The sequence below is a fragment of the Malaclemys terrapin genome, chromosome 14 (assembly GCF_027887155.1).
Source record: "Malaclemys terrapin pileata isolate rMalTer1 chromosome 14, rMalTer1.hap1, whole genome shotgun sequence".
NCBI classification, from domain to species: domain Eukaryota; kingdom Metazoa; phylum Chordata; order Testudines; family Emydidae; genus Malaclemys; species Malaclemys terrapin.
The window spans coordinates 2,971,835-2,992,216 of record NC_071518.1 but is presented as its reverse complement, the minus strand read 5'-3'; the positions used below and the strand labels follow the sequence as shown (position 1 = coordinate 2,992,216).

At 58.0% G+C, this 20,382-nt stretch overlaps 1 protein-coding gene across 1 annotated transcript in view; it reads left to right on the top strand.

Moving 5' to 3' along the window:
* Positions 1-20,382, top strand: part of CDH1 (cadherin 1) — a 42,833-nt gene that overhangs the window by 16,640 nt on the left and 5,811 nt on the right. The window contains exons 3-12 of the mRNA XM_054048916.1: positions 9,687-9,910; positions 10,984-11,127; positions 11,708-11,863; positions 12,882-13,026; positions 13,769-13,944; positions 14,855-14,983; positions 15,799-15,984; positions 16,844-17,088; positions 18,387-18,529; positions 19,708-19,932. Of these exons, the coding sequence (XP_053904891.1) occupies positions 9,687-9,910; positions 10,984-11,127; positions 11,708-11,863; positions 12,882-13,026; positions 13,769-13,944; positions 14,855-14,983; positions 15,799-15,984; positions 16,844-17,088; positions 18,387-18,529; positions 19,708-19,932 (1,773 nt within the window). The remainder of the gene's footprint in view (positions 1-9,686; positions 9,911-10,983; positions 11,128-11,707; positions 11,864-12,881; positions 13,027-13,768; positions 13,945-14,854; positions 14,984-15,798; positions 15,985-16,843; positions 17,089-18,386; positions 18,530-19,707; positions 19,933-20,382) is intronic.

Sequence of the window (20,382 nt, the reverse complement as noted above, 5' to 3'; positions counted from 1 at the left end):
GATCCCGCAGGTCCGCAGCACACGCTCGTTGCAGGAGTCCCAGGCGCCCAGGGCTCCGATAATGAGGATGTCCATCCACACCTCAGAGCCCTTCGCTCTCAGGGTCTCAGCCAAGGGGGGGTGTACTTTTCCAGATTACGAGCTCAGGCTTCGCAAAATGCTGGGGTCCTGTTCTCAAAGGAGACCATGACGTCGACGAGAATGATCTTTTTCTGGGCCTCGTTGGTGACGACCACGTCAGGTCGTAGCTGGCTGTCAGTACCAGCGATGGTGCAGTTCACGGAGATCTCCCCTAGGCGTGGCGCGATGGCTTTCACCAGGCGGTTCTGGATGGCGTTGTGGCGCAGCTGCCAGGCTCTGGAGTGGGGTTTTCAGCTGCACAGGACGTGGGGCAGGGTCTCGTTGGGGTAGCCGCACTTCCTGCAACGCTTGTCTCGGTTCCCGTGGCGGACGGCTCCGTTGAGCGGGACGCAGTTGAGCCGGGCACAGTGGATGAACCCCCAGTCGGCGAAACAGGTGAAGCCGCCCCCGGCGAGGAAGTGGTTGCTGGCGTCCCACTTGCTGGTCAACTCAAAGGCTTTACCCTGGTCCGGTTTACGCTTCAGGGTTTCCACGTACAGTGAGCGGATGGCGGCCTTCAGAGTCCTCTCCAGCAGCCCCTGGCCGTCGGGGTGACGATGGTGTTGTCGTCCAACCTGATCCGCAGCACCTGGACTCCCAGCTCCTGGTGCTCCTTGCACCACTGCCAGCGGCAGCCGATGCGCTTCCCCAGGCGACGCGTAGCGTTGCGAGTGTGGGACCACAGTGAAGCGATGTTGCGCCTGTCCCGTCCGAACTACCCATCCAGGGAGCCGCTCAGGAAGGTGGCGATATCTTGGTTCGAGGGGGCTCTGCCGATCCGCTTCTCTGTCGCATCACGCAGGGCGTTCGCCGCAATGTTCCTCACCGTGGCGTCGGGACATGTCAGCAGGCAAAAGGCGTGGGTGATCACCGCGACGTCACACAGGTCACCCATGCGGGGGACGTTGGCGCTGCCGTGCCTGTGTCTACACAACCCCTCAGCTTTGCATCTGGCCCCAGCTCTCAGTGAGAGCTGCTCAGTCTCTGCAGAGTTGAGTTACAGGAGTTTCTAACTGAGCTGGCGAATTCTCCGTCTGTTTGTTCCCTGGGCGCCAGAGCAGGCAAGTGAGTTGGGGAGAAATGAACCTCAACCCAGTGTCCTGACGGTGCCTGGGTTGGGCTCCTGTGCTGTGCCAGGATCGCTCCATAGCTTCCAAGCACCTGTCCTGTGGGAGGAGGAAGCTGCAAGGCCAGGGTAAAAGTGAACCCGCTGTGTGCTGCCTGGGCGTGGCTGGGCAGGAATGCACGTTCTTCCCAGCCAGGCCTCCTGGAGAAACAGGTTTGACGGCTGCTTCTCTCCAATTAAAAACAAGAGTCAAGCCGAGCTCCATTCAGAGTGGCACCGGAGCCAGGGGTGGTCCTCTCTCTTCTCTTGTGCTAAGGGGAGATTTTCTGCAGCCCACTCCTGGGCACAGCCTCCTGGCCCAGAGCAGGGGTGCTGGGGAGCCAGCGTGCAGAGGGGAGAAGGAGAGCATCTCGTCTCTTCTCTCTCTAGGAGTATGAGCAGCACTGGCCCCTCCAAAGGGGCATCCCACCCCGTTCCCCTGGACTGGAGGAAAGGCCCCTGCCACTGCGGTGCCTGGGCGCTGTTCAGGGGTTGGCAGTCTGTAACTCTCCACTTCGCTCTGTGCTTAGCCTGGGCCTGTAGGACACTGAGCCTGGGCACTTTTCGCCTCCAGGCTCTCCCCGGTCTGCAAATGGGGGCGGGGGGAGACAGATGCCCAGCGAGCGAGTTACCTGGCCAAGGTCACCCAGCTAGTCTGTGGCTGAGCCAGAAATGGAACCTCATGTCCCCTGTCTGTGTGACAGGGCTGCCCGGGAGGGAGGAGTGCGGGGGCAAGAGGAGCAGTTTGCCCCAGGCCCTGGGCCCCACAGGGACCCCCACGAGAATATAGTATTCTATAGTATTGCAACTTTTTTTCTGGAAGGGGCCCCCGAAATTGCTTTGCCCCAGGCCCCATGAATCTTCTGGGCAGCCCTGCCATGTGACCATGCTGCCCCTCACTGGCACGTGGGTAGGAATGGGCAGAGTGAGGACGTGGACTTGAGCGGGAGGGCAGCTCTGAGACTTTGCCTAACGTGGCTGTTGCCTTAATCTCCCCCAGAAGGTTTATTGCAGGAAAAACAGGTGTGCGAGTCATTCTGAGACTGGATTGAAATGAAAATGAAATGAAATTTAGGGACTTTCCTACTTAGCCTGTGATTTCTGTGGGGGAAATCCTTCGCTTCCCACCTCCCATCCCTCTTACGGGTTTAAGACAGCCTTAAACACAGCCACAGACTAACTCAACTTCGCGTTATGTGATAGAAAAGGTGGCAAGTGTCTCAGGATTCTAATCTTGCCTTGGTATTGTGCTGGATCCCAGAGCTTTGCAAACTCTGTAGCGTGAATTGAGAAGAAGATTTCATGCATCTTTGATGAGCGTTCCCTAAAATGGAAACACTTTGGAAACGGCCATGAACACAAATAAAAGGTGCTGCTGGCTGGAACTTACCAGTGACTCCCTGGTTTATTCCCGAGCCTGCCTCTGGAAAATCGGTATTTGAAATCTAAAGAACGACTGTCCTGCTTTTTAGTTGCGACTAGACTCTGTTCCAGATCACTAAGGGGGACCCAGGAGATCATTTATCCCATCATCTGGGGTTAAAAAAAACAACCTGGGGGAGATGCTGGCAATACAAAAACTCATGATTATTTTTCACATTGGAAAAAGTCTGAACTGGACTGTATTAAATGATGAGTCCGTTTTGTATCTCGGTGCTATGGAAACCCAATAAAATGTGTGCTCATTGGACAGAGTCCCTGTGCATGTCTCTGGAATGCAGCTACCTCTGGGTAAAGTGACCGTGTCCTTGTCTCACCACCAGACAGTCCCAGTTCTTCAGAGGAGGTCTGGGCATGCCAGGCACTTCTCCGCACTTTTCACTGGATTAAGATGTTTGGTGTTTTTATAACTACAAAATGTTTGTTCGAGACCCTGCTGTACCCAGCAGAGTTTCCTCAGGTTGCCAGGAAGAAGCCGCACCGTGGAATGAGCGTTCAGTGCGGTGAGCAGGGCGTGGGGCGCAGAGCCAGGCTGAAGGAGCACAGGCCCTCTCGGGGCTGTTCCTTTGCGCGGAGTGAATGGCCCTGCCACTGGTTCCGTGTTTCCTGATAAGCTGGTTCAGACCCGACGTTACTGGGAAACTTCCTCTGCTCTGCGAGCCGCACGCAGGAGGCAGCTGCGCTGGAGGCCGCCAGTGGCGACACCAGCACGGGTTCGAATGAATTGCTCCTTTGCCTGACCCTTCCTAACCCCGGTGCTCACACCCGGCGTCCTGGCGCGGCGTTTGAAAACAGCCCCCTCCCTTCTGGGGTGGAGCGCCGCAGCTCCAACCGCCCACATTAACACTGGCCACGGCACACGCAGTAGGCCATTCCTACCCACACGCAGCTTCCCAGTGACAAGAGGCACTGTGAGGACACCCCGCCGCTCTCAGAGAAAGGAAGGCGCCATTTTCGGAGTGCCGGTTCGTCCTGGGAATTGCCCAGTGCACCGCAGAGGGCAGCCTTGCACCCTGTGGGCGTGGTGCAGCGAGGGTTGTGGGGTTCACAGCACTTTCAGCCCAGCTGCTGGAGACACTCTCATGGCTAAAGCCGCCTTTGCATGCTCCCCAGCCTTGGTGTCTGTTTCCAGGGTGTTCCATCAAGGCAATATGCTGCCATGGCATTGGCTGGTTTGCTTCAAGGCTTTCGCAGTCAGCTCTACTTCATTACAGGGGGACAAGCTCAGGGTGTGTGTGTGTGGGGGGGCTCTGGTGGGTGCAGAAGGGGCGGGGCCTCGGGTGGAAGAGGGGAGCTGGGAGGCTAGCCTCCCCAAGCCAGGGGTTCACCCACTGCCCGTGGAAGAAGCCCCTTGAAAGGTGCAGACTAACGGTGCTGCTCAGGGATGGAAGGCTAGGTTTGGATACCTCGACAGCAAATTGCTGCTGGAGGAGATGACGAGATGTCCTACGTTTTGTAATGAATTGGAACGATGTGATTCTAATGGCTTCAAAGAGTTTTCCTTTACCTAGCCTGGCGGTGGGCTTGGCTTGACCGCCATCCTCTGAGTGCGAATGGCGCATGGATACTGAGCAGAATTCAGCTTTCTGGGTGGGAGAAGAGACGGGGTGAAATTGGCAGGGTGTAGATTTAATCCTCTGGTTGTTTGCTTTTGCTCAAAGGAACCCATCAGCTGGGAATTTAGTCAATTGCAAAGAATGAGTTAAAAGTGGTTTCAATGGTACACCTGCCCGAGAGTCTCCTCCCCACAGTCCACAGTTTGCTCTTTAACAAAACAAACACAACCTTGCTCTTCTCTGCCGCTGCCCAGGGGGCGGGGAAAGAACACAATCTACAGGGGAAGAAATAAACCTGACTCTGTACAAATTGCGGCTAAATGCACCAAGTACTAAAACCCTGGGAAACAAGAGTGCTTTGCTCTGCTCTGTCCGTGATGGGATCTCGGGGTTACTCATTACAGAAGTGATTCAGTTCAGGCAGAAGTGTGACTTTGTCCACTCAGCGCATCATGGAAAATTCTTCGTTCTCTTGATCCCTGGGAGCAGTTCTTTGTGATTACCGAGCTCCCAGGTGTCAGCGCTTCACAAGGGCAGACTCCTGTTTACACCTACAGGGTTGCTGGGTAAGAGCTCTGACTCCAGGGTGGATCAGCAAGTTGGGCATGAGCAAAGGCAGACGCAACCAGTACATTAGAGAAGGTGTTTAGCTGCCTTCCTCCATTTACATAACGCACCCTGAGCTGGTGGTGCGATTTAAGATCTGCTCAGGGCCCGTTATGATGAATGGAATGGCTGCTATGCTCTCCACTGACTTTCTCTCTGCCCAGTAGCAGTTAAAGCAAAGGGGATGCAAGGTGCATACACCCCTGAAGTGGAATGCGTCTTCCTCCCCCAGAGCCTTCCCTTGAAACCCCCGGGCTGGGGTTCTTCCCCCAACGGTGCCAAGTGGGGAAGTGCACAACCGAACTGGGTCCTGGCTCTTCTGTCAAGCACAGCAAGAATGTGGGTGAACCCAAGCTCTGCAGTGGCTGGCTTGGTGGGTGGCCGTGGACTCCCTGGTTTCACTGACAATTGGATTCTCATGCTGGGGCCTGACCTGGTTCCCAATAGCCATGGGCCAGATCCTGCTCTCCTTTCTCACTGAGCTAGTGCAGCTACTCCGGGAGAGCAAGGGCGGGAGAACCGAGCCCTGCTCGAAGGGGCTTAGGTCTTTGTTGTCTTTCAAAGCGAACTCTTACAAAGCACTTGGCGGAGTGACGGTGTCAATCCAGGACTGCCTGAGCTGCCTTCTAAGAGCGTTTGGTTCTGGGCCTCCTTTAGCTTCTAGGCCTGTCTCCAGACAAGTGCATCAGTGGGTGGATGCTCCTGGGGTTTAAATCTGGCTTATCTGTGTAACTTTCAGTGATAAACCTATGTGCTGAAGCTCAACCACTATCACCAGTTTTACACCAGAGGAGTTTCCCCCCAGGGGTTTGCCTCAGTTTAACGAATCCGGTTTTTAGGAAGTCTGGGTGTAGACAAGCCAGGTACGGGCAAACTGCTCCACCCACCGTTCCTGTGTGATAGAAGAACTGCACGCTCTCTAACCCTGATCGGGGTGTCTGGCCATCTAGCTAACTCTTCTGCATGACAAAATGAGGCTTTTACAACACACAACACAGCCAAAAGCCTTTGCCTGGAATCAAAATGTCCCACGCTGGTTTCTGCCAAAATCGCTCCACTCCCTGACTTGGGTGTCACGGTTCTAACCGAGAAGCTTTTTGGTTCCCAGCAACATGGATTGACGCTGAACTTCCCAACACTTGTTTGTTTCTAATACTTAGTGGGAGGGAACTGGCCTTAGGCTATTACCCAAAATAGCACCGACCGTAGCCTGCTGTGGTTGGGAAGGTGGTGATGGTGGGGGGGGATTGGGGCAAGCACCTTTCCGTTCATGTATCCAGCCAGCTGCCACGTGTGTACCTGCTGTGTAACAGGTCTCTGGGAACATGCACGGAGAGTGACCTGCCTCGGTGCTCGGGGCCAGCGAGACCACTTGTCTGCTAATGGATCTGCCGCCTAAGGAGGCGAGACCCTCTCCAGGGCTGAGGGGTTCTCAAACTTCATCGCACCACAACCCCTTCAGATAACAAAAATTACTATGTGACCCTGGAGGGGGGACCGAAGCCTGGGCCTTGCTGACCCGGGGGGGCAAAGCCCAAGCCCCTCTGCCCCAGGCAGGGGGGCCAAAGCTGAAGCTCAAGGACTTTGCCCCCAGGCAATGCACCTTGGGCTTCAGCCCCAGGCCCCATCACATCTAAGCCAGCCCTAGCCCCCCCCCTTAACACGGGGTCCCGACCCCCAGTTTGAGAACCAATGAGTTAGGTGTTAAGAGATGGAGAAACATTTCCCATTGTACATTGCTCATGAGAAGCAAACAAAACCACTTCCACGGGCGTGGGACTCGTGCTACGGTAAGTGTGGACAGAGGAGAGCATTGCATGCGTTTCCGCTGTGCCCTCTGGGGCTGGCGGATGGGACAGTGAACGTAGCACTTTTACACGCCCTAGGAGCGGTTCTGTGGTCAAAGTCCTGTTTAAAACCAGCCCGTCTTCCTTCCCTGATGCAGGCGCCTGTTAGTCATGGCTTGTGGGGGGAAAGAGGGCAGATACCGAAGGCCCCTCTTCTTCAGCAGGAGAACAGGGAGAAAGGAAATCTCCTGTTCAGATAGCGGAGTAGGGGGTCTCTTCAAAGATTTTCTGTCCCCATAACTTTGCCAGGTGCTGGAACAATTTGTACAGTGGGGGAGCTGAGAGCCATTGAATCAAACTGTAAACCCTGCGTATGCTGGAAACCACTTCAAGCCGGGGGTGTGGCCGGACCCCCAGGACCCTAGTTCCACCCCCTATGAACTTTGCTGCATCACCACTCCCCCCCCCGCACATGCAGCCCTTTGGGGTATTGGCTGCTCTTGATCTGACACGTCACGGCCCGAGAAGCCTCTGGGCGAAAGGTTCTGAAGTTGTGCTGCTGTGTAATTGGGAGCCGGGCGGCTGCCTGGGAAGTGCCTGCAGCACTTGCTGTGATTGCGGGGGGCACTCAGCTACCCGCGGAGCCAGCGGCCCACTCCGCACCCTCAGAGGCTCTTGCTTTAATGGCGCTGTTCCTAGGAAGGCTGCACTGTGGATTGTCCGGGCCCTGCTAGGATGCACCCCCCCCGCGCCCCCCCCGTACAGCTGTACAGAGCAGGGGCCAGCAATGGGAGGCTACCCAAATCGGAGGGGCGCTGGCTCTCCCTGCGTGGGAGCCGGCCATGTCGCTTCTCCAGCTGGGGGCTGCGGGTTGTGGAGCCGCCCCCCCCCCCCCGAACTGCTCCCTGTTTGGTGCTGGCAGGCCTAGCAAGGAGAGCCAGAGAGGCCATTAAAGCAGGGCTGTGCTGTGAAAGCTTTGACTGGCCCCCCCGCCCCCACCGTGCAGAGCATTAATAACCTAGTGCACGAGCTGGGATGGGCTCTGCCGGGGGCGGGGGGCGGAAGACTGATTAGGCAACACTTCACTTCCTCGGGGTGAGATCCGGGAGCTGGGGCGAGGAGCCCCTTGCCCGGTCGGCGCTCTGGGGGGCTGGCCCCCGGGAAGGGGCAGGTGGGTCTCACCTACGTTAGTTGTAACCACTTGGGATGGTTGTCTGAGCGGGAGCATCCGCATTCCAGACCGTCCCTTCCCAGGTTAATCACCCCGCTTCCTGGGGGAGGGGAGGGCGTGGGGGCCCGCAGCCATTTCCTGCTTAGCTTGGAGCTGTGATGACAAAGCAGCGGGGCTGCCATGAGCCCTGAGCTTAGACAGCACCTGGGACTCCCTGCTGTGCGGGGGGCAGAGGGGAGGGGAGGGAAGCCTGCATTCAGCATGGATCAGGCATGGAGAAGCTCCCATCCCCCTCTACCCCCCCATAGTTGGGGCTTGCATTAATAAATGCAGGATATGTGGGGTCTGGAACAGAAGCTGCCCCTCTGCCTCCCCCCCGCTACTACCACCCTTGCAAAAAAAGTTGCTGATGCCCCGGTCAGGGTCTGATTTTGAGGGGAGGGTGCAGCAAAGCCCTCCAGCGGCTCCTGGGCTGTGAGCTACGGGAATCCCCTTCCAGCCTGGGCCCGCAGCGCTGGGTGACTGGACCTGCAGAGCTCGTTACCGGATAGTCCCAGTGTGGGCCCCACCAAACCCACCATAAATCTCTCACCCCAAGTGAAACCATTTTACACCAGCCCCCGAGGAGACCATGGCAGCTCCCAGAGCCCAGCAGGGCAGCTCCCAGACCCCAGCGTTGCTGTTTCAGGAAAACTTTGCTTGTTTGCTTTGGCAAAGGTGCCGCTGTCCCCAGGGCCAAGGAAACTGGAGCACGGGCACCCTCTGCCTGAGACTGGTACCTCAGCTAGAGCCGGAGAGACTCACTGACCGTTACCGTCAGTTCTGGGCCTGTACCGGATCCCGGGGTGGGGGTGGGGGGTTAGCTATTGGCAGCTGGGTCTGTAGCTTTGCTTAGAAGCAGGTAGGATGGGGTGGGATGTTATGGTGCCTGCAGACTACATGGGGACGCGTCTCCCTCGAGAAAGCTGTCAATGGCGTCTGTAATGTCTGAGATCTCAGGTCAGGCAACCTTGCTCCAAAGCAGCCCTTCCTCGGGCAGCATCTGCTTTAACTCGAGTGCGAAGCGGCTGGGTCGCAGCCTCTGAGGCCTGGCTGGGGCGCTTTCCTGGCTGGGTTTCCCAGGGGGCGATCGACCGTACAGCTCGCCGTTGGTGTGTACGAATACGCAGGTCACCACTCCCCCCGCCCCCAGTACTCCAGGGTAGAGTTCACGTCCCAGTCACCTCCATTTCGAGTGATAGCCCAGCCTCGCTCCTCAACCACCGTATCCCTGCAGTCTGAGAACCTCTCTGACGACCCCGCCCGCTGCTAGCGGGCACTGAACCTGCGGTCTCTCCCTGCCCTCGGAAGAGGCCGAGTTGCTAAGGCTTTGTGGCTGGGGAGCCGCGTAGTGGCTAATGGGTTAGTAATGGCCCTTGTCCCTGAGTCCAGATGTTCTGCACTGCTGTGGCCTGGCCTCTGAGCTGCTCGCGGACTCGCAGATCGGTGCTGCGAAGGAGCCGGGTTCTCCTGCGCTTGGTGGGTGGCAGCTCAGTGAAACCTCCTGCCCTCAGCCCACTGCTACGGGCGAGGAGGCTGGCAAAGCTCAGGCTTTAACACCAGCCCCCCTCGTTCGCCCCGTCCGTCCCCTTTCGCATTCTCTGCAGCAGCTTTCCGAGCTCCAGAACAGGGGAGCAGGCTGCTAAGTGCTAGAGCGAGGACCCCGGAGCCTGGCGCAGCGCAGGAGATACAGGCCCCTGGCTGGCGGGGTTAGCGCGGGTGGGGCTTAGTCCAGAGAGAGGAACGTCCAGCCGCTGGCTGTCCTGGTATCCTGCGGGGCAGGACTGGAATACGCAGGTGGGCAGGTGGCTCTGTTTCTAACCCCCTTCTCCCGCCGGGCTTTGCTGTCTCCCTCTCTGCAGTGAGCTTCGAGGGCTGCACAGGAAGGAAGCGGACGGCGTACCTGTCGGATGACACGCGCTTCAAAGTGCACACGGACGGCGTCGTCTCAGTCAAACGTCTCCTCCAGCTCCACGGGCACGAAACGAGCTTTTTCATCCATGCCTGGGACTCTGCCAGCAAGAAGCACTCTGCCAAGGTTACCGTGAAGAGAGAGGGGCACGGGCACCGCCACCACCGGCACACGGTATGGCGACAAGCCCAGCGGGGCTGGCTCACGCGACCCGTCTGCCCCGGTATCCGTCGGGGGCCGTTGTGTTCCCTCACGAGTCTCCTGCCAGGGAGCTGCTGCGCTAGAGGGCGAAGGGTTGGGGTGAAAGGGAGGCTGTAAATTGTAAGCACCTGGTGCTGCACGTCAGCGGGAGCGAAGGGCACTCAGCACCTGGCAGGATTGGCGCTCAGTTAGGAGCTTGGATCTCTTCCAGCTCTGGCTCCTGTCCTCTCAGATTGGCACTGCGGCTGTTGTCCGAACACCTCTGCTCGGTGTGCAGCGGCTGCCAAACAAGCGACCAGGGTGGTGGGAACCACTAGGAAAGGGCTAGATAATGAGCCACTGCATAAATCCCTGGTGCGCCCACACCTGGAATGCTGCGTGCAGTGCTGGGCGCCCCATCTCAGAACAGGTCTGTTGGAATTGGAAAAGGTTCAGAAAAGGGCAGCAAAACCGATTAGGTGTGTGGGACAACTTCTGCATGAGGAGGGATTAAAAAGCCGGGGGCTGTTCGGGTTGGAAAAGAGACGACTAAGGGGGGATATGACAGAGGTCTATACAGTCATGACCAGGGTGGAGAAAGTGGATAGGAAAGAGTTGATAAATGCACATTGGAAAACAGAATCCCAACTACACATATCAAACGATGGAGTCTACATTGGCTGTTCCCACTCAAGACTGAGATCTTGGAGTCGCTGTGGATGGTTCTCTGGAAACATCCACTCAATGTGCAGCAGCAGTCGAAAGAGCTGGCAGCTGCTGCTCTGAATCTGGTCTGGGGCCTGTTAGGTCCCTTGTGACAAAGCGCCAGGCCCAGCTCTAAAAGGGACAGGCCGAGGTTCCGTGTAATTCCAGCCCAGCCCAGCGGTGAACCAGCAAGAGCTCACAGCCAATGGCTCCTCAAGCCCTTAGCAGAAGGTGGGGAACCAGAGTCTGGATTTGTCTGTGTAACGGGTGGAGCTGGATCTCGGACGGTTTGTGAAAACCTCCAGCCGCCTTGTGTCTAATGCAGGGACCTCGCTGTGAACCGTGTGTGTCTCTCCCTGCAGGACTCCCCTGCCAATGCTCAGGCAGACATACTCATCTTCCCAGAGTCCCGTCCCAGCCGGAAGAGGCAGAAGAGGGACTGGGTCATCCCTCCAATCAACTGCCCTGAGAATGAGAGGGGGCCCTTCCCCAAGCCGCTGGTTCAGGTAGGGGAGGCCTTTGGCCCTGCGTCCCAGCCAGGCGCGGTGTGGTGGGTGTGTCGCTGTTGGGGTGTGAGGAGGGGGGTTCTTTGGAGAGCCGGCAGCGCGGGGTAGCTGGAAGGCAGAGGGGGAGCGTGGAGAGATGGGTGGTTGGCATTTGTTTGGAAGAGCTCTTGGGATCGGACACCCTGGTTCCACCCAGCGCATCCAGCGGGCCGAGGAGCTGTTTCATTGCCAGGGTCTCGTGCCCTAGCTTGCTGCCACAGGGCGGCCATGCAGCGCGGCGCTGTGGGGAAGGCTCCATCCGCCCCTGGACGTCTCCTCTGTCAGCGTTCACAAACAGAACCCACCCAAGCCCTTTGTCTGCTACTGGGCTTGTGTAGCACCAAACCCGCCTTCCAGGCCTGTCCTCCTCGGCCGTATCCTCTCATGGGGCAAATGTGGGGAGTGTGTGTGAGTAGGAGCCTGAATGTCGGGGCAGCTTCTCAGGGACTGGGGGGGTTCTGGACAGACGGGGAGGGGAGCACAGGCTGGGGCAGGCCCGGTGCTCAGAATCCACCGGCTAACTCCCATTCTCCGGCACCAGATCAAATCCAACAGGGACAAAGAGATCAAGGTTTTCTACAGCATCACGGGGCAGGGCGCAGACACCCCCCCTGTGGGCGTCTTCATCATCGAAAGGGAGACGGGGTGGCTGCAGGTGACGAAGCCGCTGGACAGAGAGGACATCAGCCACTACACGGTGAGTCCCTGGGTGCCGTGGATGGAGCAGGGGCATGTTCTCAGGGGCTGATGGCCCCTGGAGCTTGGAGGTGGCTGGGAAGGGGCCAGAGGCTCCAGTGAACTGGGTTTCACTGCATTTCTTGTACTGCACGGTCCAGAAGGCAGCTTCCCTCACCTCCCCCTCACGGTCTCTTCCCCGGGGCCCGGCAGAGTAAAGCCAGAGAGGAGTTGCTGACCCCAGCTGGGCACCGCCTCCTGCTCTGTGCCCGGCCCTGGTCACTTGGTCACGTCAGCACTTGGCCCTGAGGCCCGGTTCTCTCCCCGAGGTGCTGAGAGCTGCAGCGGGAGCTGAGGGGCCCCATCATCGGTGAGAATCGGGCCTAGAGCGCACTGACAGCCCGGCACCGGCTCGCTGCCTCAGCAGGGCCCCTGCTGCTTGGAGACACGTTCAGTGTGAGCCTCCCGTCTCCGAAAGCTTGGCTGGATGCCTCGTCACGGGCCCGTGGGTCTCTGCTGGGCAGAGCAGGGCTAGCGGGTGGCTCCGTGTCCATTACTGATGTCGGGGTTTGGCCCAGCAGGGAGGAGAAACCATAAATCCACCCAGGTTGGGACAGCCCAGACTGGCCCCTCCCCGGGTAACAGGACCTCACTGTCCATGGGCCAGGCAGTGATTATCCTCCGAGTGTGGAGGGGAGCTGGATTGGCCCTTTGAAGGCTGCTGTCCGGACCCTGGGCACAGGCTGAGCTGGGCAGACCCCCAGGCTGGGTGTGTTCCGTGTGGACTCAGGACCCTAGTGGGGATGGTCAGCCAGCAGCTGGAGGTGGGGAATCGAAGGCAAGTCCCCTCTGGCTAAGCCAGCCAGGCTCGGGCTCCTGTTCTGCAGGGACGTGTGGAACACCGCGCACAAGCCAAGCATGGCCGCTGCTTTTGGAGCCATGGCTGGCTTTGGCGGGCGCTGCTGGCTGCCCGTGGCCAGGCGGCTGTAGGACTCGCAGGGTGGTTTGATGGTGCCTTACACCCTGTGCTGGCTTTGCAGCTCTTTTCCCACGCTGTGTCTGCGAATGGGCAGCCCGTGGAGGACCCCATGGAGATCATCATCACCGTGAGCGACCAGAACGACAACAAACCCCAGTTCACCCAGAGCGTCTTCACAGGCTCCATAGAAGAAGGAGCCAAGCCAGGTACGTGAGCAGAGCCCCCTAGTGGGGGCTGAGACACACCGGTCATGAGATTTGGCTGTTTTAGTGTTGGGTTAATTTTGCTTTGAAGAATTTAAATCCCAGAATAACCCAAAGGGGCTAAAATCTGCCCACTGAGCAGACGCGCCTTGTCCAGAGCGTGCTGCTCGTGTGGATGGCAGGGCTTGGAGCAGGCTCTCCCTCCCCTTCCAACCCAGCAGTTCCTTCCCCCGATCCTGCAGGAGAGTCGGCACCCTGGGGTTGACCACCCGCCTCGCTACAGAACCCGCGGAGGGGACCAGTTACCTTCCCAGAAGGCTCTGGGGCTGGCAGGGAGCAGGTGCAGATACCGCTGATGGGGGCGGTATGAAAACTGGAATTGAACAGAGGAGCTAATTTGGTAACAGTAAATGTGGCTCCAAATTGTGCCGTCCGTTGACCTGTGAGATGCTCGTAGGGCTTTAGTCTTTGTATCGTCCCAGTGAGATCGATGGCTCTGGGCCGACGGCTCAGCCTGCGCTGCCCTGAGGCGCTTACAATCTTATTCCCCTTCTTTGGTGACTACAGAGAAGAATTGGCAGACATTAGGGATGGGAAATGCCTGGTGGTTGATCTAGTCACCTTCCCCCATTCCCCTTGGTGGGCCAGGGCAGGATTGTTCCTGGCAGTACGTTCTGGAGAATTGTCTCCAATCTCATTTTGTCCTAGAACTAGAAAAATAATGTTACTCTGAACTCATGCCTAGGTACCTCTGTGATGCAAGTGACAGCCACAGATGCAGACGACAGTGTAAACACCTACAATGGGGTCATTGCTTACTCCATCCTGCAGCAGATACCTGAACAACCCCACCGCGGGATGTTCGCCATCAACTCAGAGACTGGCGTCATCAGTGTGCTTGGAACTGGGCTGGACAGAGAGGTGAGTACCGCAGCGTTGGGTCGGAGGCATGTCCGTGTGTTACGTTTGCACAGAGCGGATGGACGGCCCTAGGTTCGGAAGGGTGAGCTCCGCACCGAGACGCATTGGGAGTGGTGGGCGCAATCCGTGTCACGCTGCAGGATGTCTTCGGCAGACTTCCGCTGTCTCTGTTTCTCCTGGGCGCTTGTGCCATTTTAGACCGCCCCTGCCCGGCCAGCCCTTGGGCTGAGTGAATTGTGCTTGGCGGGGAGGCAGTGGGGGGGTTTAACGGGCATCTCTGCAGCACTAGAAACTGGCCCCTCACCCCCATGGGAGGCCTGATCGTTTGGCCGTGTTCGGTTAATTCAACTAATTTAAATGCATCAAATCTCAGCCCCACGTTGGGTTTTGTAGAAAAACGTTGTTGCCGTGGAATTGCACAGAGGATCTTGTCTACTGATCAAGGGAAACCCACTTTCTAACAAATACAAAGTGACACTGACGTCATTGATTAATTGTCCAAGCCCAGATAGATGTGCAGAAACCCCCAAGCTGTTCACTGTAGATACTGAAAAGGAAAGTGAATGCTTAAAATGCTCTTGGCTACCAATGTGAAATACTGACTTTTAGCAGAGGGGACAATGACAGCTTGCCTGCTGAATTGTGAAGCAGGTTCCCTTACCTGTTACTGCTGGGTTTCCGTGGCTGAAACGCCCCAGAGAGGGCACCTGCAGTCAGAAGAGTGGTGCTGCTTGATAGCTGAGTTCAGGAGCTCTTGCCTGTCTCACCTGCTGGCTGCTCTGACAGCGATGAAACTAATCATAAAAAGTTCCCCCGAGAGGAAGAGAGGCGGGGCCTGCCAAAGCCAGTATTGCAGGAGCCTGACGTCTCCTCTGGGTGCTAACCCAAAAGTGACTTTTGTGGCTTGCAGACGACCCCCAACTACACGCTGATTGTCCAGGCTGCCGACTTACAAGGCGATGGTTTTACTACCTCAGCCACAGCAATGATTGAAGTCACCGACACCAACGATAACGCTCCAGTGTTCGACCCACTCACGGTAACGTAATCTCTCATCTGCTTCTATCTCTGTTCGCACTACCCGGGTCGGGAGCTCCACTCCCAACACCGCGGATTTCATTAGCTACATCTGTGCAAAGAGTTAGTTAGATGCCTGACAAAACTGTCCAATTTCTCAACCCCAGACTTGGTGAAGAATCAAAGGGGCAGAATTAGTCCATGGGGTTAGAGAATCAAATTCTTCTGTGCCAAAAAAATTCACCTCTAACTGGAAGTTGCCTGAACTTGCTCCCTTTAGGAACGTGAGTGAAAGGCAAAGATAACATCAACCTCACTGAAGTACCGCCAGCCATTGGGGGAGCTGGGGCCCTGCGTGCTGTGTGTGCTGACAGCCAGATCCTAGCTCGGCGTAGCTACGTTGAAGCCAGTGGAAATTGCTGATTTCCCCTAGCTGTGGAGCCTGGCTCTGGGCGTGTAGTTATGGAATAGCAGCTGCAGGGGCAGACGGCTTCTGTCGCTGGAACGCTGAGTGCAACTTTCCATTCCCCGCCCCCAATGTACGGGCCCCCTTGAGGAGCATGTACAGCTCTGGGTCCAGCGGCGCTCCCTGGAAATGGGTGCCACTTGTGACAGCAAGGCACGTGATTCTGGGCCAGGATCTCCAGCTGGGGTTCCCTTTGGAGCCCAGCAGCTGGAGCAGTGGCACTCTGCCCCTGTGTGGAGAAGCCAGACACTTAGGCTTTGTTGTTTTAAAAACCGATGGGATTCTGGGGCTGCCAGAAGTGCTCCGGTGGTTGCACAGTACCTGGCCTGCCAGCGCGGCGCCCTGCATCCAGCCTGTCCCTTCTATTGCAGTACCAAGCCACGGTGCGCGAGAACGAAGCGGGGGTGCTGGTTGACAGGCTGCATGTGACGGACAAGGACAAGCAGGGTTCTCCGGCCTGGCGGGTGAAGTACGAGATCGTGAGAGGGAATGAAGGGGGCTTTTTCACCATAACCACAGACCCCAACAACAACGACGGGCTCCTGAAAACTGCCCAGGTGAGTCGTGCCCACCCAGCGCCACCTCCGCTCCCACGCCCCACTTTGATGTCACTGACTTCGAAAATGCTACAGTCCGGTGGGGACGTCTCCCGGGGTCCTCAGCTGCACTGCCTCCCCATCCTGTACGCACCTGTGTTCACCCCAGGAACGTAAACCGGCCCGGCTCAGCCCGTCACTGCTCTCACTCTCCAGGAGCATGATCCCCAACAGAGGGTGCCCTGGGGAGCTCCCAGTTCGGGTCCCCAGAGCCCTGCTGCGTGTGAATCCTTCCCCGGGAAGGTACGGCTCTGTCTGGGGTCGCAGGGGCTTACCCTCAGCCCCCGCAGGCCCAGCTCTACTGAGACTTACTTTTCTGAATCTCTTCCCAGCACTGATTGGGGGGCTGTCTGGCAGGACGGACTCGGGGCTTTAGGTTCCCAAATTTCTCCCTCCCCCCTCAGGATCTGGTTTGGGGCTGTGGGCCTGCCACGAGGGGACAGGGCTCAGTGCACTAAGGCCCTGGGGAACTGCACCAAAGAGCAGGGTGGGAGTGCGGTCGGGGGATTGGAGTTGAGCAATCCTGCCACAGCGCTTCAGAGCAGTGGGGGGGGAGGGTTCTCCCTCATGGGGGCAAGTGCGTGTGGAGCACTCGGGGGGCTTGGACAGAAGGCACCCGGGGAAGCGCTTCCCGAAGCGAGCCTGCTGATGGGCGGAGTTCCTCTGCCGCCGGGTTAGTGTGTCCTTCCCCCAAGGGCAGGATGAATAGCCTCCCAGCCGTTCCGAGTGCTGCTTCTCGCTGGGAATTCTCCCGGGCGTTAGCAGGGTTTATATTGTGTCTCTCCTGGAAAGCTGACTCCTTCCTCTGCATCCTTTCCAGGGCCTGGATTTTGAGGTGCAAAGGCAGTTCATCCTCCACGTTGCTGCAACGAACGACATTCCCTTCTCCGTGCCTCTCCCGACTTCCACAGCCACCGTCACTGTGAACGTTGAGGATGTGAACGAAGCCCCAGTCTTTGATCCGCCTATCAAAAGAGCAGTGGTCTCAGAGGACTTGCCTGTGGGACAGCAAGTCACCTCCTACACGGCCCGGGACCCAGATAAGAGCCAGACGCAGACAATCAAGTAAGGGCGGGAATGCTGCAGAGAAGCCTTGCCAGGCCCCAGGGACTGAGCTCACAACAGCCACTTGATTTGTGCATCAGCTGCTCAGGCCACCCCAAATCAGTCCAGAAATGCTGCACAGCAAACACCATGTGGCCTGTGCATGGCCTGTCCCATGGGCCCCGGGGAAAGCCAGGCACTAAGGAGGTTCTGATTGTTGGCAATCGCCTCCTTCCTGCATCGGAAATCATCTCAAATCTCAATCATCTGCTCTCTTGAAAGGAAATAAAGGCAAATTCTCCGGGCAGATCAGTGGTACGATCGCCCTGCCAAAACTCAGACCTAACTTGGCACAATCTACCTTCATGCTTGAAAGTTGGGTAACTGGAAATATACCGAGCTGGGTGTTTGCCCAGCTAACCAAGCAGATCAGGGGCGTAGCTACGTGTGCGGCACAGCCAAGCCGCCGGCAGCTCCAGGCCAACCAAGCTGCTGCCTGGTGACACGAAGGCCGGGTCTGCGCTACAGAGTTAGGTTGACGTAAGGCAGCTTACATGTCACTGTGTAAGCGTCTACACTGAAATGTAGCTCTCACCGATGTCAGTCACCCACTACGCCGACTTAATAACTCCACCTCCGCGAGAGGCGTCGTGCTCCGTCGATGTAGTGTCCGTGTAGACACCGTGTCATTGACATTGCCTGTTGGCTGTCAGCTCTGCGTGGGGCTCAACGCTGGACACCCCAGCCCCCAGCAGCAAGGCTCCCAGCTGTCAGGCCCAGGGCAGCAGGGCTGTAGGGGTCAGTGCCCCACTTAAGTGCTTCTGCCGCTGACAGAAGGAGCAAGTGTGACGTGAAACAGTGTTTTAATGACTGCGCTGCCTGAACGTCGACGTAATGTTGTAGTGTAGGCACGGCCAACTCTACCCATCCACACCTCTGTCCTGAGCTCTTCCCGTCAGTCCCTTTACGCTGCGTGCTCTTGGGACCTCTCTTCCTCTCTCACTGGCTGGAGGGCAAGTAAACAGCCCTTGTGGGCTGAAATGAGACAGGCTGCATTCCTGCCAGCAGTCTGCGAGAGAGAGTGAACCCCAGCAAGCACCTGAGAGCCCCCGGCAGGGTGGTGACCGGTCCTCTCCTGCAGGGGATGTAAGCATGAAAGGGGCCAGTTGTTTATAGTCGCAAACCTAGTTGGCGAGATTTCAGCCTTAAACTCTCACTGGCAAATTCATTTCACGCTTCCATAGAGCACTGCCCACCTGCTCAGCCCCCGCCCCGCATGCTGGACCTTTCTCCTCATCCCTGCTTGCCCTCCTCTCCAGGTACCGCATGGGGAACGACCCTGCCGGGTGGCTGGCTATTGACCCCGAAAATGGCATCATCACGGCAAAACTCCCTCTGGACAGGGAGTCGAGCTTCGTAGTCAACAGCACCTACAAGGCCATAGTCCTGGCTGTCGACTCAGGTAAAGACTCGCGGCTTCCTCTTGTTTCGGGCCCCTGTTCTGTGTGCGAGCAACTGCCTGTGTGATGGGTTGTAAGGCAGGGATCACGTGCGACTCCGGCAGCAGCGCTGCCTTCACGCTGTGTTTGGATAGAGAAAAGAGTGAAACCCTCACCTTGTGCTTCCGCAGCGGCTCTCCTCCCCCAAGCCTTGCACTGCTCCACAGAGTAGAGAGCCAGGAGCTGCTACCCCGGCGGTGGGGAAAGTGGCGTACGAGCCCCTGGCTGCACTGTATAATATTCTGGGACAGGACAAGGAAAAATAGTGCCCAATGGACACTGCTGGGGCAAAACGTAACTACCCAAGCTGAGACGTGGCCAGGACGCCAGGGCTAATGCCACAGGAAATGGAATGGCCCCACGTGGTCTGCACTCTGCTCAGAGACAGAGATGGACTAAATCAGAGCTGTGGGAACCCTCACGAAAGCATGGCACCGTTAAAGGAAGGGGTGGGCAAACTACAGTTCGGGGGCCAGATCCAGCCCATCAGACCTTTTAATCCGTCCCTCGAGCTCCTGCCAGGGAGCGGGGTCAGGGGCTTGCCCTGTTCTGCTGCTTCCAGAAGCAGCGGCATGTCTCCGTTCCGGTTCCTATGCATAGGAGCAGCCGGGGGCTCCGCATCCTGCCCCCGCCCCAAGTGCTGGTTCTACAGGTCCCACAGCCAAGGGGGGGGACAGGCTGCTGCTTCCGGGAGCTGCTTGAGGTTAGCGCCACCCAGAGCCTGCACCCCATCCCCCTGCTCCAGCCCTAATCCCCCTCCTGCCCTCTGAACCCCTCGGTCCCAGTCTGGAGCACCCTCCTGCACCCCAAGCCCCTCATCCCCAGCCCCACCCCAGAGCCTGCACCCCCAGTCAGACCCCTCACCCCCTCCCGCACCCCAACCCCCAATTTTGTGAGCATTCATGACCTGCCATACAATTTCCCTAGACAGATGTGGCCCTCGGGCCAAAAAGTTTGCCCACCCCTGGTTTAAGGCCATCAGCCCAGCTCCCCCCAGCCCCGGCCCATCTGATCACAAGGTTCTCCCCCAACTGCCCATGCAGTGCACATAGCCAGGTGTGAGAGGCGGCTGGGTGGCAGCAGAGGCGCGTGTGGGATTCTGGGGTCCCCTGCACTGAGCCGTGGTGTCGCTCTCCCTTAGGGCAGCCGTTGGCCACGGGAACGGGGACCTTGGTGCTGACCCTCGAGGATGTGAATGACAACGGGCCAGAGCCAGATCCACGGGAATTTTACATGTGCAATCAGAACCCAGTGGTCCAGTTGTTAAATATTGTGGACCCGGACCTTCCCCCGAACACCGGCCCCTTCAAGGTGGACCTGCTGCACGGCTCCGGCTCCAACTGGACAGCAACTGTGAACACCCAGGGTAAGGGGCTGGGCCGCTGTGCGCCCCTCTTGGCTTGTCCTGCTGCGAAGCAGGCTGTCCACCCGCCCCGGCCTTCCAGAGCAGTCAGTTGTGGGGGGAGCTACCCCACGCTGGCACTCCCACTTGGGCTGGTGGCCCAGGGGCTGTGGGGTAGAACTGGGCCCATCCGCCGGTTCTTTGTTGCTTTGTTTGACTTGCCAAAAGGCTAGTGGAGCCATAAGGCCTTTCCAGTTACTGCTTGTGCTCCCCCCACCCCCAGCAGAGCGAGGGGCAGGGACCTCAGTCCCCTCTGGGGCCTGGTGCGTTCTCACTAACCTGCCCAGCCAGCGCTCCTCAGAAGGAGAATGTGAGAGCTCTGGAGCAGGCATGTGTCTGCTGGGCCGCTCTTCAGGTGCCAGCCAACCCTACTGGTCTCCTGAACCCACAGCGGGTACCTGAGGGTAGAGCCCC